The sequence below is a fragment of the Triturus cristatus genome, chromosome 6 (genome assembly GCF_964204655.1).
Source record: "Triturus cristatus chromosome 6, aTriCri1.1, whole genome shotgun sequence".
NCBI classification, from domain to species: domain Eukaryota; kingdom Metazoa; phylum Chordata; class Amphibia; order Caudata; family Salamandridae; genus Triturus; species Triturus cristatus.
The window spans coordinates 808,057,804-808,079,532 of NC_140589.1; the positions used below are offsets into that span (position 1 = coordinate 808,057,804).

A 21,729-nucleotide genomic window follows, 5' to 3' on the forward strand; every position below is an offset into this window, starting at 1 on the left:
GTCATTATACTCATATATTAGACTTGGACCCACCTACGCTTGATGACTCAAAGAAAGGAATATGTTACTTACTCTGTAAGCATGTATTCGCAGCGTGCAGTGCCGTAGATTCATATGCTTAGCCTGCTCCTACCATCCAGTGTTGGGCGTGAACGTTAGTAAGTTGCTTTTCTTTGAAGAAGAATTTTGAGTCACAAGGTAATGTGACTCTTCTTATAGTCTGTATTGTGCATGTTCATCTGCTCCTTTGTTAGATGTTTTTCAGCTCATAAAGTGAGCTTAGGACAGGAGCAGTATAGTGACAGAAAGTATGAGCATCTGAGTAAAGTTAAGATAAGTTTGAGTGTTTTAGTAGAGAAGTAAATACGCAGCCAGTAGCTTCCGGGGAAGAGAGTAGGTGCATATGAATCTACGGCACTACACGCTACAAATAGATGCTTACAGGGTAAGTAACATATTCCATTCGTAGTATGCGTTGGGCGTAGATACATATGCTTATCATAGAATGTAAAGCAGTGCTTCCCATAAGCGGTGGATAGCTAGTGATTGACATTGGTGTTTTAAAAAGTGTTCGTAATAAAGCTTGATCCACTCTAGCTTGTTGATTAACTAAGACATCAACACAATGGTGTTTTGTGAATGTATGTAGGTTATTCCATGTAGCAGTTTAACAGATGGCCACTAAGGGGATGCTTCCTGGAAAAGCCATTGAGACTAGTTTTTTTGCACGTAAAGAGAGATCGTGCAATTACAGGTAGTGATCGCTTTGCTTTGTGGTAGAGAATTTGAACACATCTTACTATCCATCTTGCGATTCCAGCTTTAAAGATAGAGGAACCTTTTTGGGGGTTTAAAAACACAACTAAAAGTTGGCGTGTTTTGTGAAAAGATTTAGTCCTCTCGATTTATGCTCTTTCAACATCAAGGGTGTGAAGAGCTCTTGCTACTGAATCTTGTTTAGGAAAGAATACTTGTAGTTCAAAAGTTTGGTTTGCATGGATGCGGAAACTACTTTAGGGAGTAACTTTGGGTTAGTCCGAAGTACTAATTTATATGGCTACATTTGGAAGAAAGGGTCTTCTAAAGTCGGTGCTTGAAGTTCCCTTATTCACCTGAGAGATGTGCTAGCTACTAAGAATGCTACTTTAAATGTGAGGAACTGTAAATCACACTATTGCAGCAGTTCAAAGGGTGGTCCCATGAGTCTAGAGAGAACAATATTTAGGTCCCAGAAAGGTGCTGGTGGGATAAAAGGTGTAATGGCTCTTTTTTTAGTCCTTCCATAAACACTTTGAGTACTGGAATTTTAAAGAGTGACATGTTGTCTGTTTTGCACGTAAGTGGCAAGAGCTGCTAAGTGTAGTCTAATAGAGGTACATGCAAGGCCTGCTTGTTGTAAATTAAATCGATAACAAACAAGGTCTTGCACTGTTGGTAAGAGTGGTTGGATTTGTTTGGCTAAGCAGTAATGGACAAATCTCTTCCATTCGGCTGCATAACAGGCTTGCATGGTTGGCCTGCAATCTTGTTTTAGAATGTTCATGCATTCTTGAGGTAGATCGAGGTGTCCAAATTCTAAAACTTCAAGAGCCAAATCGTCAGATTGAGCTGTTTTGGATTTGGATGTATGTATGACCTTTCCCTGAGTTAGAAAAAGGGACTAGAGAGGCAGTTTCTCATGTGGCACCACCAACTGTTGTAGCAGGGCTGTGAACCATACTTATCGCACCCATGTTGGAATTAGCATGGGAGATTTTTGTCTTGGCTTTTGAACCACATAAGGAATGAGTGGGAGAGGGGGAAAAGCGCATGCAAATATCCCTGACCTGCTGATCCATAGACATTGCCTTTGGATTGTGGGCGACGAAATCTGGAAGGTAGGTTTTGGCATTTCATGTTCTGTTGTGTTGCAAAGAGGTCTATCTCCAGTGTTCTGCCCATTGGACATATAAGTGGAGGAGTGTTGTGTCGATCTCTCACTCGTGTACTTGCTGTTGCATTCTCCTGAGCATTTCTGCGAAGTCGCTGTTCACCCCTGGTAGGTATTCTGCTAGGAGGTGGATTCTGTGATGTATGGCCCAGTGCTATATCTGCTCTGCTATGTGTGAGAGCTGTATGGGGTGTGCACCCCCTGTTTTCTTCTAAATAATACATTGTGTCATGTTGTCAGAAAGAATCTGTACTACTTTATGATGAAGATGTTGCTGAAAAGCTTTCAGAGCTAATTGAACCGCAAGAAGCTCTAGGTGATTGATGTGGAAGTGGTTCTGAGTTGGCGACCAGAGGCCACGTATTGTGAGGTCCTCCATATGGCCAGGTCCTTGGCCAGCTTCCCCTTCTCGCTCACTCCTGAATTGTGCCATTGCTGTTTCTCCTGACTTCTGCCACACCACTCTGCCCGATCTCTTTCTGGACTGACTCTTCGCTCCCCACTCACCCTTTCTGTGCCGCTCTTCGTTCCCCTCTCTGTGTCCATCTCTCCCTTTCAGTGCCGCTCTTCATTCCCCTCTCTCCCTTGCTTTCCCCTATCTGCGTCACTTCTTCACTCCTCTCTCACTCTCTCTGTGCTGCTTTTTGTTCCACTCCCCCACCTTGCTGCGTTCTCCCTTATCCCTTTCTCATGCTCTTATGTGTTCAGTCTTCCAATCTACTGTGTTGCCTGAACCACTGTTTTCTTTGCAGATTCCCTAAACATGCTCTTTGCCAAACTCGCTCGTGCTTTTCAGATTCATTGTTTTGTCAGGTCTTATTTGTCCACAGATTCCTGGTTCTCACTCACACATGTTCCCCAGTGCAGCCCATTCCCCGCCCAGTTGTTCACCCCTCTCATGCCTCCCTCGCACCATGCCCAGCACCCCGCCCAGGTAACCTACTTATTGAAGGCCGCAGCACCTGAGCCCGTCCGCACCTGGAACACGCCCAGCGCCTGAACCCCTGGCCCCCGACCCTCCCACCTCAGGTACTCGGGAAACAACCTCCAGGCCCCCGCAACTTCAACTGCCATCTCGCCTCCCCTCACTGCATGGCCGGACCTTTCAGCTGCTTGCACTGCCCTCTATAGTGCATCACTATCCCTACCACACCTAAGTCCCCCCTAATTCCCCCCTAATTCAACTGTCTGCTCATCAAAACTCACTCTCTCCACAAACACAGCAGCGAGGTCTGGGACACCATATGCTCACTCACTCACTCCAGACTTAGTCTCTCTCACTGAGACCGGGCTCAACTCGGCATCAGCCTAGGTCAGGAGTGCCGTTGTACTCAGCGGATACAAAATAATCCACCACAACTGCACCGACAAGCACGGTAGCAGAATAGCGATCTTTCACAAAAAGGACATCAACTGCTCCTCCACCACTGACATCCCCTCACCGATCAAGGAGCACATGAACTTCCAAACCAACACCAGCAGCAAAACCACTGCTGCACCGTTGCATACCAACCACCCGGCTCCCGCCCTCTTTTTTTTTCAAAGATATCGCAGATTTCATTGCACCGCTAGCCATCCAGTCAGATGACTTCCTCTTCCTAGAGGACCTCAATTTTCATCTGGAGGCCACCTCCGACCCAAACACCACCATCCTACTCAAGACTCTAAAGAATCTCAGACACTCCCAAATACTGAGTCCACACAGACAGCAGGACACACACTGGACCTAATCTTCCCCGCCAGCTACAAAATCACCTAGAGCCACGCCAGCAAAATAACCTGGTCCAACAACTCCATAGTACACTTCCACATCACCATCACCTCCAAGCACCGGAACAACCTCCCCAGCACCCCCTCAGGAGCTGGAGCAACGTATAAGAGGACCTCTGGTCACACACCCTAGACACAACACTGCCTACCCCCTGCCAAAACCCCAACATAGTAGTCAGAAACTTCAACACCTGCATTACCAAAATGCACTGAATTTGTAGCCCCCCTCATACACCCCCCCCCCCCGGGCCACTTGTTTACTGACAAACTCATCAACACCAAACGCAACTGCAAGAAATTAGAAAGAATCTGGTGCACCAACAAAACTCATGCCAACAGGGTAACACAAAAAAACCTTAAACAAATACAGCTTCCAACAAACAAATGCCAAGAAAGAGGCCCTCAACACCCTCCTAAATGAAAGCTCCAGTCACAGCAAAGAACTCTATAGCATCGTCAAAGAGTTTACTAACCCAGCAGCAATAGAGAACACCATCACCCCCTCCCAGGGCCTCCGCGACGCCCTCCCAGAATTATTCCACAACAAAATTGCAGCTGTATACACACACTTCGACCCACAACCTCTTGAAACCCTCAGTGCACTATGCACCTTCAACAGCAACACCGCAGTCACCATCTCTACTGGGAACCCCTCACCACGTAGACCACCACCACCCTCATGTGCTCCATCCACTCCGGAGCCCCTGACCTCACCACATGTTCAATAAAGGAACTATCGCCATCATCAGGGAACTCACGCTCATCTTTAACACCTTCATCCCAGAGGCCTGCTTCCCTACCGCTTGGAAGTACGCGGATGTCAAACTTCTTCTAAAAAACCCTCTACAGACTCAACAGACCGCAAAAATACCCGCCCCATCTTGCTCCTTTCTTTCCCATCTAAAGTCATGGAATAAGCTATCACCATCCAACTGACAACCATCGCAAAACCAACAGGCTCCTGGACCCCTCGCAATCCAGCTTCTGCTCACCACCCTCATAGCAGCCACAGATGACATCAAAGCCCTCATGGACAGGGGCAAAACTGCTGCCCTCATCCTCCTAGACCTCTCTGCAGCCTTCAACAACATATCTCACCACACCCTACTCCTTGGCCTCCACCAGATGGGCATCCATGGAGAGGCTCTCAAATGGATGGCCTCCTTTCTCACAAGAAGAACCCAAAGCATCCACCTCCCACCCTTCGCCTCAGCTACAAAAAACAGTGTCTGCAGAGTCCTTCAAGGCTCCTCCCTCAGCCCCACCCTCTTCAACACCTACATGGCCCCCTAGCCACCCGGTCAAATCCCACAACATGAACATCGTATACTACGCTGACGACACCCAACTTATCCTGCCTTACTCCTCAGACCGTGCCATCACAAAAGTCAACTTCCACAGGTGCATGACCAACGTAGCGAGCTGGATGCAGAACAAATGCCTTAAACTGAACACCAACAAAACCAAAGTACTCATCAAGCCCACAGAGCACGCAAAAAACCTAGGCATCATTCTCAACAGCAACCTATACACAAAAAGACAGGAGAACACCTCAGCATGCTTCCGCATCCTCCGCATGTTGAAGAAAATCTTCAGACAGCTCCCCACAGACACCAGGAGCACCATCACCCAGGCCCTCATCACCAGGCGCCTGGACTACGGCAACACCCCTTACGTAGGGATAAACACCTATCTCAGAAACAGGCTCCAAACTATACAGAATGCTGCCGCAGGACTCGTCGTCAACCTCCCGATGACAAACCCATATGTACCCCCACCTCAGAGCTCTACACAGGCTTCCCATCAAGAAAATGCTGCCACGTCAATCTCCTAGCCTACACCTACAAAGCCTTCCACAACAAGGGCCCAGCTTACCTCAACCAGAGAGTAAACTTCCACCAGGCCTTGGACTACTCCGCTCCTCCTCGCCCACTCCCCCCGTATCCACAGATGCAGAAGCGAGAAGCCACTCCCATCTCGCACCCAAACTCTGGAATGACCTCACCCCGCACCTGCGATCAGCGACACCCCTACTAGAAGTCAGAAGGAGTCTAAAGACATGGCTCTTCAACAAATAGCCGGGAGCTGTGAAAAACAACCCCTCCCTACCAGCACCCGGTGATAAGTCACACTCTATAAATCCCTATTGATTGATGGATTGCCCCCCAAGCCTGTAGAGATGCATCTGTCGTAATGGTGATTTGCGTAACTGAGGCTTTAAAGGGCTGACCCTGCAACAGGTTGTAGCTTTTCCCCAACAGCAAAGAGCGATGGGTTTGCTGGCCCTTTGGCCGGTAAGATATGGATTCTTTCAGATTACTGCTCTTCTGGTCACCAGGAGACCATTTTTTTGCAACCTCTGTCTGAGAGTTTCCCTGGTGTCCACCAGAGTGTGATGGTACAGGTCAGTGCAGAACTCTTTCCATTTCACCACTAATGTTTCATTTTGCGATTAACTGGATTCAGAGGGAATTTGGCACGTTTGTGGGGTGGCCACACAACTCATTCCCATGTCAGGTTTAACCTTCATTAAACAATATAACGCTACATGTCGTAAATGCAAATTATGATGGAGATCTTCTTCCTAGTAGAAGTATTAGCCTTCCCTTTTAAATATTGTACTTTATTTTAAGTTTGATTTAAAAAGTGTTGTTACAGTTTACAGCTCCTCAGTTTATGAAACCTTTTTTTCCAATCACACATTTGCTTAAAGATTCTGTCAAATCTTTCGTAACACTGGATATGATATTTCCGTGCATAAACCAGATTTAGAGACTCATCTAGGTATTATACCACTACAACGCAACCACTACAACTAGCGACCACTTCATCGAAGTTACAACACATTTACAACTACAAAGGGGTAAGTTACAATGACGTAAATTATGACACATTTAAGGGTATTGGTGAATAGCAGTAATAAGGGTTTTTTAGGGGTTCAGGGATTGGTAGAATTTAGAGGTAGCGAGGGGCTTTTAGATTCAGGGATGGGTAGTGCATAAGGGTAGTAAGGGTTTTTGGGTAGTGTGGGTCGTGTTAAAGGTGTAGAAATTATCATTTAGGGTTCAGGGATGGGTACTGTGTAGAGGGAGAAAGGAGTTTTTAAGGTTCAGGGATGGGTAGTTTATGTGGGTAGCAGTGCTTTTGATGGTATGGGTAGTGTGAATGGGTAGTAAGGGTTTCTTATGGTTCTGGGATGTGGAGGGTATAGAGGTAGTAAGGGTTTTTAGGGTTCAGGGATGGTTAGTGTATGGGACAGTATGGGGTTTTAGGTTTCATGGATTGGTAGTGTAAAGAATCATAAGGGGGTTTTAGGGTCAGCGATCGATAGCGTATGGACTAGAAAAGGGTTTTTAGGTTGAAGAAAGGGTTGTGATGAGGGATAAGAGAAATGTGTACATGAACAACTGTGCAAACACATTGGGCAATTCCAACTCCTCGACCAATTCCAATCGGGCTTCCGCTCTGGACACAGCACTGAGACGGCCATCACTCATATAGTTGCCGATGCCCTCTCTTTGCTTGATCAGAATGAAGCCTGCCTACTAATACTACTCGATTTCTCATCTACATTTGACACGGTCAAACATGACAACCTACTGAACCTCTTGGAATGTAGGATGGGGCTCTAAGGCACTGTCCTAAAATCTTTTCTTAACAACAAAACGCAAAGAGTCAAATCCAATCAAACTCTATCCAACTCCAGTCCCTGCACACTGGGTGTCCCCCAAGGGTCCTCACTCTCCCCTATGCTCTTCGACCTTTTCATTGAACCACTGACTGTAATCCTCAAAGCTTCCAATATTCAATATCACATGTATGCGGATGATACCCAACTGTACATGAAATTATCTTCACCTGAAGATATCCAGTCACTCAACGGTACCCTGCACAAAACCTTAAACTGGCTAACCTCCAACCACCTCAAACAAAACGCCCTTACAACTGAAGTCCTCCTCATTTCACCCACTAAGCAATCCCCCACTGTGGGGAAATACTTAACAAACCACTCTCAACTGCACAGCACACATCATTGACTCCACTAAATCATTGGGAGTTGTACTAGACAAGAATCTAAACATGCAAGATCACATCAGAGCGTCTACCAAAGGATCGAACTTTCAATTGAGCATCCTTAGAAAACTTAACCTACCTCCCACAAGATGATTTCAAATCGGCGGTGCAAGCACTAGTCATTTTCCGACTTGAATATGGCAGTGCTACTCTATGCGGTCTCCCAAAACTAAGTTTAGCCCCACTCAGAGCATCTCTCAATGCTGCGACTAGATTTGTCACGGGTTCCAGGAAATCCAATCACATCTCGCCTGACCTGAAAGCACTCAACTGGCTTCCTTTTGAGGCAAGGATCCAGTTAAAAATTGCGTGTATTACCCATAGAGCACTACACTTCAATACCCCTCTCTACCTGACAAATAAGCTTGCGCTATCTGGTAGCGCAAGGCCCTAAATGAGCACCAGCACTCTGCTCCTTAAGCCAAAGAAATTCAAAAACTGAAAACCTACAAACGTTCTTTCTCCAGCATTGCCCCGAGAATCTAATACTCTCTACCTGTTGATACAAGACTAATTCCCTCAACTCTTGCCTTCAAAAGGGAAGTGAAAACTCTACTGATGAACAATTCCCTTAACTAGAAGCTTTGGTCCTTCTGCCGCCCTGCCTGTTTTTAACTGACTTTGTTACCACCTGGCTTCTGCTACAGCCCAGTGTCGCCCGCCATTATGCCACTGTTGTTCCTTATGTATCTTGTCCTAATTGCTAACTGGCCACTGTCATGGTCCAATGTCGCGATTATGTCACTGTTGTTCCTGATGTATACCGCCTTAAATTTCTCCCGTAGCCTTCGATCTATGTCTTTCGCAACTGTCATGTAAAGTGCTCTGATACCCGCTTGGGTCATATTCGCGCTATACAAAACTTTATATAAATAAATGAAAAATAAAATAATAAGGACATTTTTAGGGTTTAGGGCTATAGAGTGTTCAAGGTTAATTAGATTTTTTTTAATACATATATGTGTATCACTTGGTTGTGGTTTTTGTTTTAATAATTAATGTGGCTGTGACGAATAAGAATGCGTGGTAAAGTAGGTTTGTACCATATATTCCACATCAACAGAAGCACTCGTCCTGCATCACAGTTTTAAAACTTGGGTCAATTTATTTCAAATTCAAAATTGTACCTGGGCATAATGTAGCAGCTTCTCTGTTGCATCTGGATCTGTGTTCCAGATCAGGGTCTCACAAAGCTGTAAAAGCTCCTTCTCAATATCATCATACACAGGAAGGTTGCCGGCATTCACAATTCCCATATCCATACCAACCTGAATAGAAACATTGTATATCATGATAATTGTTCATTGAGGACATCACATATGAACATCGACAAGAATTTAAGCTACACATTTGTGAGACACTGGGTTGTTGGTTGAGAGGAGTGTGACCCTTTTCTCAAGCAACAGTAACAATCCTTGTCAGGATGAACCACAAAAGTCAGTAAATAAACCTGTGCTTAAACATCTGGAAGCTTGGCACAAAAGCAGTTAGGCTTAACTTAGAGGCAATGTGCAAAGTATTTATGCAACACTGAAACAGGAATAAAGTGAAAACATAACACAAGAAAAATCCCACGCAAATTCAGAATAGAGTAAAATAAAATATTTGACACTAAAACAACAAATATCCAATCGGTAGAACCAAATATATGCAACTTTCAAGGTTTCAGGTAAGTATAGCGCCTAAAAGCACGAAGCGCCACTTGCGGCTCTCTGGTTGTGTCAGACCGGGGGAAAGTCACAAGTTCAGGTGGAACGCGATGCAGCACAGGATGGTTATAGGGAACAGGTTAGTCCTTCCGTTCACAGTGGAGGAGGCCACAAGGAGCAGAGTTGCGAAAAGTCGACGCTGTATCACGAAGGGAAGGCCAGGATTCGCGGACGGTCATTACTATAGCATGATGATCCTGGCACGTCACACTTTCTATGCCAAAATAATTGAGAAGGCTAGCAAGAATGCTAAATACATTTTAAAAATATTATCTGGTTTTACTGATCCCTTAGGCTTTGCACCTCCCTTGGAAACTACCATTTCCCTCTGCTCTCAAGTGAGTAGTTTTTGAGGATAAGATCCAGAAAATTCTAGACAATCTAGTAGAAACCTCAAATAATGCTCCCATGAATTTTGAGAATCTACCAATGCCTACAGCTCAAGACAAACTACTGTAGTTCATCCCTCCAACGACGATCGAATTGGAAAATCTCCTTCCCATAAGGAAAACGGGCTCCCCTTTGGATCACCTTTCCCCTCAAATGATGAGTAGTAGGGAACAGCCTGGCCCCTATCTACCAAGAGCTCTTTACAACATCCCTGCATTCAGGGATTGTACCACCAACCTGGAAAAGGGCCAGTGTCAATCCCATGTTAAAAAAACCTAAGGTCGACCAGAAAATACTCTCAAACTTCAGACCTATTTCCTTGCTCCCAGGGATCTCAAAGATTATAGAAAAAAATTGTTAACACTCAGTTGACATTTTTTTGGGAATCTTCAAAACTCCCTCACCCGTCCCAGTCCAGCTTTAGGGCTCAACACAGTACAGAGACAGCACCTATGGAGATTACTTACTCCATTAAATTTACATTGGATGCAGGTCAGAACGCTGCTCTAATCCTATTAGACGTCTCAGCAACATTTGTCATGATTTCGCATGGGATCCTGCAACGCCATCTTACAGACATCATGGTGGAGGGGAAGGCGTCGGCCTGGCTAGGTTCCTTTCTGAAACATAGGGAACGAGTTGTTTGGCTTAAGCCATTTATCTCTGAGGCCAAACGTTTAAACTGTGGTTTAACATATATCTGAGCCCCTAGGCCTATCCCATTGAATCCTTCGACATCCAGGTGATCTTCTATGCAGACGATACCAAACTGCTGCTGACCTATAATAAAAATGAACCCAATGCCAAGAGTACATTTGCAGCATGCATGACAGCAGTAATAAGATGGCTCAAAAACAACTCTTTACAATGGAATCCTGGAAAAACAGAGATCCTGCCGTTTGGTGCCGACCCTCTTTCTGGATGGTTAGGGACATGGCCAGTACGTACTGCTCCTCCCCAACCTACTGATTTGGTCAGGAACCTAGGGGTGCTTATTGATACATGCCTATCCTTCCAATACCAGATTGCGGCTGTGGTCACGTCCACCTGCTGGATGCTAAGAAAATTCCCTAAAATCGTGCCTTGGAAAGCCCAGAAAACAGTGGTACAGGCACTAATACTGTTGAGACTGGACTATGCCAATGTACTATACATTGGACTCCCTAACTACCTTATGCACAGATTAAAAAACATTCAGAATATGGCAGTTCGTCTGCTATTTAAACTCTTTATGTCTGCCTCTATTACTCACTACCGCAACTAACTACACTGGCTTCAAGTGAAACAGAGGGTCATTTTTAAAGCCCTGACAGTAGCACACTCGGCTTTCTATGAAACAGGTCTCACCTACCTGCACAAAAGACTATTCCTGTACTGCCCTCAAAAACCCCTTCACTCACAGTCAGCCCATCTTCTGTCCATTCCCCTGTATCAAAAAGAAGAAGTGGAGCGGCTCAACCTGTTCGGTCCTGGCAGCCAAACTCTGGAATGATCTTCCTCTTCCCCCTTAGATGCATTTCTGATAAAATAAATAGCTCCAGAAACAATATAGAAACGAATCTGTTTAAAGAATAAACTATGCTGACCTCTTGACGGGCCAGCTGCCATAGCCTAGGACACTCTAGCAGTAGCTGCACGCTATACAAATCTCTTCATTTATTCATTTGGATGCCTTAGTTGACTCTGATGCTGGTTTAAAAGATCTACTCTAAAGGACAACTTCTCAAGTGGTTAGAGAGACATCTCCAGAAGCTCTGAGTATCAGCCTGTCTTGACTACGTCATTGCAACAAGAATGAGAGCTATGGACATCTACCTGAGCTTCCGCACTACATAAAGGACCAGAGGAAGTGGAGGAAAAACATGAGCAAATATCCCTGACCCTTCATCCATAGTGCTTTGCCCATGGTCCGTGGATGTAGGTACCTGGAGGCTAAGCTTAGGAATTTCACGTTTTTTTCTACAGTGATGAACAGATAGAAAGTGTGCGTCCCTCATCATTGAAAGTATTCTTTAAATACTTAGTTTAAGAAAATGGCTTATTAGTTGGTGAAGTTTGAATTCTCTCCAAGTAGTAAGTCCAAAATCTAGTCCGGTCCAACACACAAATGCAATAAATAAACTTGGGCTCAGCCACGGATAGCTATGAGACAGAGCAGACAGGCTTCAGGAAAAGTGTGTAAAGTGTTTAGCAGTTCCAAAATGATTAAAAAGTCAAAACAAAACACAATAAAAATCCAGCTTTTGAAAATAGAATAAAAAACTAATAAGGAGACAAAAATTAAGAAAATCCAATACGGGGAAGTGAGCAATATATATTTTTTTTACAATTTTAGGGCTCAAAGAGATGTAGCAGGGTTTGCATACAACAAGCGAGTCACCTCGGTCAAAGATTTTACCTTCTGACTTAGTCTCTGAAATTGAAGTTGAAATCCTCTAGCAAGGCAAGGCTTCTGGCTGCACCCAGCAAAGTCCTCTAGAAATGAAACAGATGTTAAGGTCTGGCTGAAAGCGCTGGTTTTGGCAGGAAGAGCTCAGAAAGGGAAAACTCAAATTTCAAGTCCACTAAAGTCCTCTTGACAATTGGATACTTTTTGCGCCTTCGACTGGTAAGGATTTTTACAGCAAGCCTTAGACTCTTTTTTGGAGCTCAAAATCCTCCAACGGAGCAAGCCTGAAATCTGGATCCAACAAAATCAAACATCTTTGCCGCAAGGTACTGTTGAGGCACTGAAGGTTTTGGTAGACCAAAAACTTTCAGACTTTCTGAAGCAGTGTCTCTTTGCTCTCTTTATATGTCTTCCAGGACCTCCGTGGCAGCGACTAGAGGCCACCATTAGGTTCCAGTCCAGCTCCAGTTGCTACTGGTCAGCTGGGTACTTCAGGAAAAAGGCCTTTTGAAGCTTGTCGAAGCCCTGTAGCCACGAACGAGGTTAATCAACTGACCATTGGCGTCCAGTTCTAAGTTTGCGGTACAAGTGGAAGCAGGTCCAGCCACTCCACATAGATCAGAGGCAGTTGGTCAAGAAAGTATTCAGATGAGCTGAGGGGTGAGGTGCCATTTGTATAGGATTCACTAGCCAGTGGGAGGGGATGACGTCTGGACACTCTTTAACTGATGAGAAAAAAGGGCCAAGGAAAACCTTCCACCCATGGTAGCATATTTGGTTTGGCTTACTGCAACCTATCCCAGAGTACACCATTCTGAGTAACATCCAACATGGCACCACTCTTCTGACCTTGGAGGTGGCTGGTGTCCCGGTCACAGTGTGTTTAGTGAAATGAGCAGTCCCTCTCCTCCTCAACGCGATGGAGCCAAACAGGTTACAGTTGGGTCCAGGCAACGAAAGCTTCTCTTCTCCAGGGTTTACTTTATACTTAACTATGAACGGGACAGCCTCACTACTGGAAATTCAGGCAGACAGAGTCTAGCTTATAAAAGGAATGTTTCCTAAATATTGATCAAACATCCAGCTTCACCACTGAATTGGATTTCTATTGAATACTAAAAATAGTGGTCGATACATTCTGTAGCATACCTCAAACCAAAGTTATCAAAAATAGTATTTTATTTGAATGTTAGTTTTGCTCATACGATGAGCTACAGCCCCTTTCACCGAAAATAGCTTTTATGGGCTAGTTACTTTAGCAACATGCCAATGTTAAATTCTTAAATGTTCCCTTTTAAGTACCATGCATCCCCTAAATTGTGGGTTACAATGTCTCCTTAAAGGTGACCTATTTAAAACATAAAAGTAGGGTTCCTTCCTGTCAAAATGGGTTCTTTTTTGACAGGTTAGTCTGCAGGTTTAAAAGTGGAAGCAGTGAGGCTACACATATAGACCTGAAGCATTGTTTTCTTTGACAGCGTAGTTGAAGGCACATCATGTGCTTTAGTCCACAAGAGACATTTAACTTTCCATGCCATTGATGAATTTTCTTGCACCATATACTTTGGCTTTGCTGTAGAGTTCAATATGTCAATTGGACATTAACCAATTTTACATGCTTTAGGGCTCAGGGCCAATACACTGGAGACTGGACAGGAGTATCCCAGTGTGTGTGCAGGCTGCAAAAATTAGCAATGCGTGTCAGCAAAGAATTGGGGTGACCATGCAAAAAGCAGCATTTTATAACACTTGGGTATTCATCTCCCACTCATGTACTTGTGGAGCGCGTCATACTTAGCAGGTCCGCAGAGTCGTTGTCCAGCCCTGTGAGATGCTCCTCTTGGAGTTAGATCTGAGGATGGATGGCCATGTGCTAAATCTATTAGGATCATGCTTACAGACGGGGTGAGTAAGAACCCCATTGTTTATGGATATGATACGTGGCAGTCACATTATGAGTCCTTACCAGGACTGTTTTGTTTTGAATGAACATGTAAATCACTACCAGCACTGATTGGGCTACTGTCAGATCTAGGACACTGATGTGATGCATTAGATGTTCTTTCATCCAGATAACCTGAAGAGTCACGTCATTCAGATGTGGCACTCCCGCATTCCACCCCTCCCTGGGAATGAAACATTTATGGTAATGGTCAACTGCAGCTGAGGTTGCATAAATGGTCTGCCCAGCAACAAGTTCTTGATGTTCCACCATTTAAGCCTATGCAGGTCTCTGGTCTACACCAGCACAACATCTTTCCATTGACTCATCACTTGTGACCTTTGCCTTGACAGAAAGTCCTGCAGTGGGCGAACGTGAGGCTGATCCAGCAGAACTACAACAATGCAGAAGGCCTTCATTCTCACCAGGTTCATAATCGTTCACACTGTTACAGAATGTGATGTCAGAAAAACAGGTAGCGTCACTTGAAATGCCATCACCCTCTCTTGATTGAGATAAGCTTTTCCTGAAACAGAGGTTGAAAGAGGTCCCAAGAGGAGATAACTCTGGTAAGGGCACGGATGGGACTTATTGGTATGGACTGTAAATCATGCCCTTTTCAGTAGCAAAATGGATGCCTGAGTTTGTGCTAGGCATTGCGGACAGCTTCTCCAGCTTGTTAGGCAATCATCTAGATATGGAAAAACATGAATCGTGTGGGGCACAGAGGTGCGATGACCACTGCTCAGCACTTTGTAAAGACACCTGGGACTCTTATGACTCCAAAGGGTAGAACTTGGAACTGATAGTGTAGTCCGCCTACCATGGTTGTATCAATGGTCAGCCAGATGAATGGGATTGTGAAAGAAGGTGTCTTTGAGGGCAAGGGGTGCCATGTAATCTCATGTGCAAAGTGAAGGAATAATGTCCTGCATGGTAGATACTTTGAAGTGTTCCAACAGGTTTTAATGATTCGGTGTTCTAAGGCAAAGCATAGGCTGTGTGGGACTGTCCTTCTTTGACATGAGGAAGTACAGGGATCTCAGTCCTTGACCATGTGAGTGTGGGGCACCCACTCAATGACACATTTGCTGAGACAGCCTTCAACTTCCTCTTACAGCAGTCTTCGATATTTTAGATGGTGGTGCCGTGTGTAACTCCAAGCATGGCCCTTGTTGGACAACTAACAGGACCCATATGTCTGAAGTTATTTCTTTCCAAAGTAGAAGGAATGACCTGATTCTCTCCCCGACAGGTAGTATATGATGAGGTGAATGCGTGGTAGGTAACTGCTTGGAGCTTTTCAAGAGTCATCCCAACCTCTACTTTGACCGTTGCCTCTGTAGTTGCCTCAGGCAAAGGACTTTTGGCATGACCTTCCTGAAAAGTCTGATGCTAGAGCCCCGAATGCCGAGGTGTAGATGCTGTGTTTATACTGACTCGTGCCTGTTGGCACACAAACTTAGCTTTGACAGGTTGCTTCTGGAGTGCCCCCGTGTGTTGGAGTCTTTTTAAATCTTTATGAGCATCGTGCATAATTTGCACCATAAAATGCTCACAGTCAAAAGGCACATTTATCAGGTGCTGCTGTACCTCTGGTCGAATTTATGACCCACAGCAATGTGGCTCTATGGATGATAATACAAGTATTCGACCTGACCGACGTTAGTATCAGAAGCATCTAGCACACAATTAATAGTGGTGTTTGAGATGAATTCCACTTCTTGGACTAGTTATTTTGCAGCAAGCTTCCTGGAGATGCTTAACTAGCTGTTCTACCTCCTTCCAATGATGCCCATCGTACCCTGAGTAGGCTCATAGAATTGATGATGCGACACTGTGTGACTGCCCTACAGGGTAGTGATTTCCTGCAGGTTCAATTTTACAGCTCTTCTAATCTCGAGGGGGTGCATCCCCAGCACACTGGAGTTCCCTTTTTGTGAGCTGAGTAGACAGCCACGGAGTCCAGTGGGATATGACACCGGATGTAGAGTTATGTCATAAGGAGCTGGTTTGTATTTTTTTCTCCTCCCCGGGTGTGACAACCCTGACTTTAGCTGACTCCATGCATCTGGTAATGCTTCTCAGTATTGGGAAGAACTGTTCACATCTTTCTGTCTTTAACAATGTCTCAACCAAACAATCCTCCTCCACAGCACGTAGCTTGCCTTCTTGATGATCACCCCCTCTTTCTAGAATAGCGTGATAATCAGTGGCTTAATGTTTGTGTTGTCATGAGCATCAACATCATAGCACTACCACTGTTACTTATCATCTGGTGGAATCAGGTCAAAGAAGGGGTAATGATGGTTAAAATGACTCTAGTGATCTGAGTTACAGTGTGTGAGCTGAATCCTTTGGTGAAGGTGATCTGTGTTTGGAGACTGTTGAGGTGGAGAAATGGGGAGGCAGTGGAGCTGGAGAAACATATTGCTCCCTGCACTTATTAAGGCAGGAGCAAATGGGGAGCTCCTCCGAATTTGCCTTTTCAAATGTAAGCCTCCTCTTCTTGAGTGGTATTGTATCTGCTGTCTGTTGCCAACGTCTAGATAGGATCTTCCTCAAGGTTGGGTGGATGCAGAGCTTTTGCTCTCTGACATCAGGCATCTCTGAAAGTTCAGTGGCCCGTTGTGAATATCTGGAAGTTCAGTGGGCGGGGGTGTATCATTCAACGTCGAGGCTGGGGTGGGGTTTAGGGGTTTCTCGGAGATGGTTTCAAAGCAGTCTTCAGCACTAAAGGTATCGGCTCCGTGCCTTGTGGTGGAGAAGGCATTGTTTATCCTTGAGGAACAGAACCCTTGTCTCAAGGCTTCTTGAGTGCCTCTGCACGATCATAGCACTGAGCACTACCTGGGGCAGTGGCCGAAGCAGACTGTTGAGGCCTCTTGTTCACTGTCTCGGGTCTTAATGCCTATCACCCTTGAGAGTTGTATTCTGCCTCCATTTGAGACCTTTTGGTGTTGTAACCCAAAGGGTTGATACTTAGGCAGTGGTCGAATTAGGAGTGGCCTTGGTCCTGGGTGTGGGCCTATTTGGGGCCTGGTTTCTTACTCCCCTACATCAGTGCCACTTGAGGAGAGGATATCTGGACTCTTCAGTCTGACCTGCGGGTAATCCAGATCTGCCTTCCCCTTCATAGTAAGCCCCCTCGAGGTCTTTGGTTATGAAGACTGATGTCAGCTCTGATGGTTCATGGACCTGATTTTATAATGTGCACAGCACTGCTCATATCTGTAGAGGACTGGCTTCTTGTTTTTAAAAGCCAGGCAGGCAAAAAGTTCGATCCCTGTTGGTCCTGACGTAAGCAAAGATTACAGAGTCGGTGATGGTCCAGCCACAGGAACATCATATTGCATTTAGGGCAAAAATTGAAGGATGTGTGCTCCATACCCTACCTTCACAAGAGTCGTTCTCATAAGACCTGATCTAGGTAACCCTAGGGTAGACTCTCTGCATGATGTAGCTTGGAATTCCAGTCACTGGAGTCAAACGGGTAGTGATTGTAGCTTGACTAACCTTGAGCTTAAGAAGAACTTCCAAAGGTGGGGGGGCGCTAGGTGGCGCACGAGCGGAATGGCCGCGATCTGGTGAGGCTCCCGCAGTACGGATACAAAATCCTTTAATTATCCTCTATCCTGCCCTTGCTGTGCACTAGCCAAATATATAGTGCGGAAGCTGGAAGTCCAGAGCACAATCGGTGCTAATCGCAGCGGTCAATGCTCAATGCTGAGAACTGAGGAGGCTGCGGACATCGGACAACGCTGAGCGGGCGTGCCCTCCGGGAGTCCTGGTGCTGTGACTGGGTTGTGGAGGGCACGCGAGTGTCGTGGCTTCCACATGGTGCAAAGGCCGGGGAGCCATCTACCCGCAGCTACCATAACAGTGAGTCTCCCTGCATACTGCGCGACCTCGCACGGGCCTCCCGCTGACTTGATCGTAATTCTGGGCACGCACTTCGTCGCCACACTGCCAGTGCGCTCATTAGGGGAAACGAGAAATTAACGTGATTAACGATGTGGAGAATACAGCGGCCATAAGTGGAAAGCGGCAGCTGGTGCGATCTTCATTGGTGGTCACCTCATCAGTGGATGGGAAGTCTCTGCGGCAATACTAAGAGCACGAACCTCACAGGGAAACCATTTATATGCAGAGGGAAGGAGCAGCATACTGGATGGTGCGGGTGAGGCCGGTAGTGCAGAATACGCTCTGATACTAATGGGCATTGGACTATTCATTACTTAGGTCCTGAACTGCTCTGATATCTAGCCCGCCTTGTCGAACTTACATCCTGCCACTACACTGCCAGAGCGGCGCGAAAGACATGCACTGTGTGGCCCTGTTTATTGGTGAGAAGTAGGTGGTGGCCACGGGCGGTGGGTGGCGGTTGGCGCGAAAATCACTTGGAGCTTACTGTGACTTGGGAGAACTGGCATAAGCGGAGTGGTGCGCCCCGTCAGCACAGGGAAGCGAATATTTATTTTATTAACTTCAAACCCTTGTTGGTAGAGGCAGCGATATATTGCACGGTGCAAGACGGGCCCGAAACGCTGCATAAGCATACATATTGGATGCCCTAGGGGCGGACAAAAGGGGGATCCACAGCTGTGATCTGCCGATAGATACACGGTCTTGGCTTTACAGCAACGGGAGTGTGACGGGTTCGAAGGACCTCATGACAGAGATAGGGAAAGTGACCCTCTATCTTTGTTGCAGAATCAGGACTGGCCCTTTAAGGAAGACGCAGACTCTGAGGAGGCGGAGTTGGCCCCCGTGACGTCGGCCTTTGTCGACCTATCCTTGGTCTCGCCATCATTGAAGATGGACGACCCGGAAGACGCCAGCGCGAAAGCCGTGGATGCCGAAGAAGAGTCGAGCGAGGAGCCGGGAGAGCGGAGGAGAAAGCTGCACGCCAGGGACGACGGAACGGACACCGGGAACAGAGCGGAACCATCAGGAGATGGGCCAGGAGGCCAAGTACACCGCGCATCGCCCAGCCGCACTTCAGTAGAAGTGTGGCTACCCGAGGTACGGAGGAGAATCCGGGGGGTTTTCTCATTGCAAGGGGGAAGCGGGTGAATTGCGGAAGGGACATCCCAGGGGGAGCGAGGGCATGACTACGTAGGTTCTCTCTCCTTAGGGAAACGTGTTACAACCTGTCACAGTTGGTGGTGGTCTCTGGTGAACTCGCAATTCCCGCACACCCGTCCCTAACCGTGTATATATATAGACCCCGCGAGCATCCCTCTAAAGTCCTATTCTCTTTCTTTGTTTATTTTATGACCTCGCCTCCACTGCCAGCCGTGAGGAACACCGGAGAGTACGAGAAGTCGGGGAGAGCGAAAGGAAAGCCGGCAAGAAAGAAGACCCGGATGGAAGCTACCTGGACTGTGATATTCTGTTTATTCCTGCCTTAAATAAACCACCTTCGTAAACTCGCCCTTGTATTGGCTCCTTCCCTTCTTGTCCACTCTACTGGGTGACAGGGAGATTATAGACAAGAGTGAATCTGGGTATAGGATCGCCAAACCATCTTACCAGCTGTATCAAGCCTACCAGTACACTTGTCTACGTTTGCCTACTGCAGGATGGGAAAGCCAGACACGCGCCAACCGAGACTCACCTTTGAAGCAAAAAAGGGCACTCGTCAACAGGTAGCGGAGGCGGAGAGCGGTGTAGAAGAGACGCTACAAGATAAACATGCGGAGCCCAGCAATGATGTGAAATCGATCCTATCGGAAGTGAGACAGGGCTTCGCGACTATGGCGGATAAGATGGACACACTCTCTACCCGTATGGATGCCATTGCCCGTAAGATTGACGGTCATGAAACGCGCCTAAAAGAAGCGGAACAAAGAATTTAGGAGGCCGAAGACACTGCGGCCCAAATGAAAAGCTCATTGAATCAGATGGATAAGCTGATGAAGATTATAGCTGTCAAGAATGAGGACATAGAAGCACGCAGCAGTCGTAACAACGTTCGTTTATTGGGCATACCAGAAAGCACTAACACGGGCAAGATGGAGGAATACATTGAACAGCTGCTCACCGCGGTGAATGGTGCAGAATCTCTATCCCCCCACTTCATTGTGGAAAAAGCTCATCGAACCCTTGGCCCATGATCTCCCCCTGGAAGCGCGCCCAGGCCCATCATCGCGCGACTACTAAATTACAGAGACACAGTCTTGCGTGTGGCCAGGGAGAAAAGGCAATTAAATTATAATGGTGTGTCCTTTACTATGTTTCCTGATTTCACCACGCATGTGCAGGAGGAGCGGCGTAAATTTACTGCAGTAAAACAGAAACTGAGGCAAGCTCAGATTGACTATGCCCTACTGTTCCCAGCGCGCCTCCGAGTTACTCACCAGGGTACTCAAACGATATACACGAAGCCGCAACAGGTGGAAGATTTCCTCAAGACACTCAAAAGACGAAAAAATGCACCATCCGAGCACGAAGGCCCTTTAGAAGCGCACCTGTCGGACGTGGAATGAACACCTCAGGAATTGGTGAAAGATCGCTCTGAAGTTGTCTATTTACACAATAATCACAGCATTGACATGTCTGAACAATAGACCATACGATGTCCACTGCCAACATTGTGAATTGGGACTTATGATGGTGGTAGCGCAGTCGGCCAGGACACAGACACAACGGATAGCCGGACACCCTCGTTGCCTATGTGGGGACTTGCTCGGCAGCGCAGGCCTCCCGGATGGGCGAGAGGTACCCGTGGGTCACCCAGCAGACCTTCCCCCGAATGGGTGTACCCCCACTATTTTGTTACTTTTGCCTTGGTTGTTTCTTTCTAGACCAGTTCATTACTGGGCTGGGTACGTTACACTGAGCATGTTTAACTGGGTTTTTGTTGCTGGGGTGGGGGGGGGCTGATTAACACTGGCATAATTGGGATGCTTCAGTGGGTGGGGGGAAGTTGGGAAGAGGCGGTTCACAGCTTTGACAACATTGGCATCTGTTATATAGAAGGAACAAGTGACTCATGTACTACACATATGTTGCACTACTTAATGTTGCAGGGTAGCCAATATTGTGAAATAGGATGCTATGTCAGCACAGGAAGATGAATCGATCTTGAGGATACTATCCTGGAATGTTAGACGGCTGAATGATCCCAGAAAATGCAGACAGATTTTGCCTATCTAGACAGACAGCAGGTACAAGTGGCAATGCTACAAGAGACGCACATAAATCCACGATCCCCTAATACATTTGCCGGCAAAAAGGTGAGTGCCTGAATTTTCTCTTCTTACTTCTCCTACGCATGCGGCACAGCCATACTGGTTAAAAAACGGACACCCTTCGCACTGGCTGGTACACTGGAGGATCCACAGGGGAGGTATGTGATTGCATGGGGGAGGTTGGGCAGGGACTCGGTAACAAAAGCGAATTGTTATGGCCCCAATGTAGATACGCCTGAATTCTTCACACCCTGTGGGGGAAAATCGTAGCTCTGGGGTCCACTCACATTATCTGGGGGGGCAATTTTAACGTTGCCCTGAATCCTGCG

The 21,729-nt window shown here is 46.4% G+C and overlaps 1 protein-coding gene across 1 annotated transcript in view; it reads right to left on the reverse strand.

Annotated features, from left to right (window-relative positions):
* Positions 1-21,729, reverse strand: part of MTR (5-methyltetrahydrofolate-homocysteine methyltransferase) — a 456,618-nt gene that overhangs the window by 213,199 nt on the left and 221,690 nt on the right. Inside the window, exon 18 of the mRNA XM_085611389.1 lies at positions 8,902-9,042. Within this exon, the coding sequence (XP_085467515.1) occupies positions 8,902-9,042 (141 nt within the window). The remainder of the gene's footprint in view (positions 1-8,901; positions 9,043-21,729) is intronic.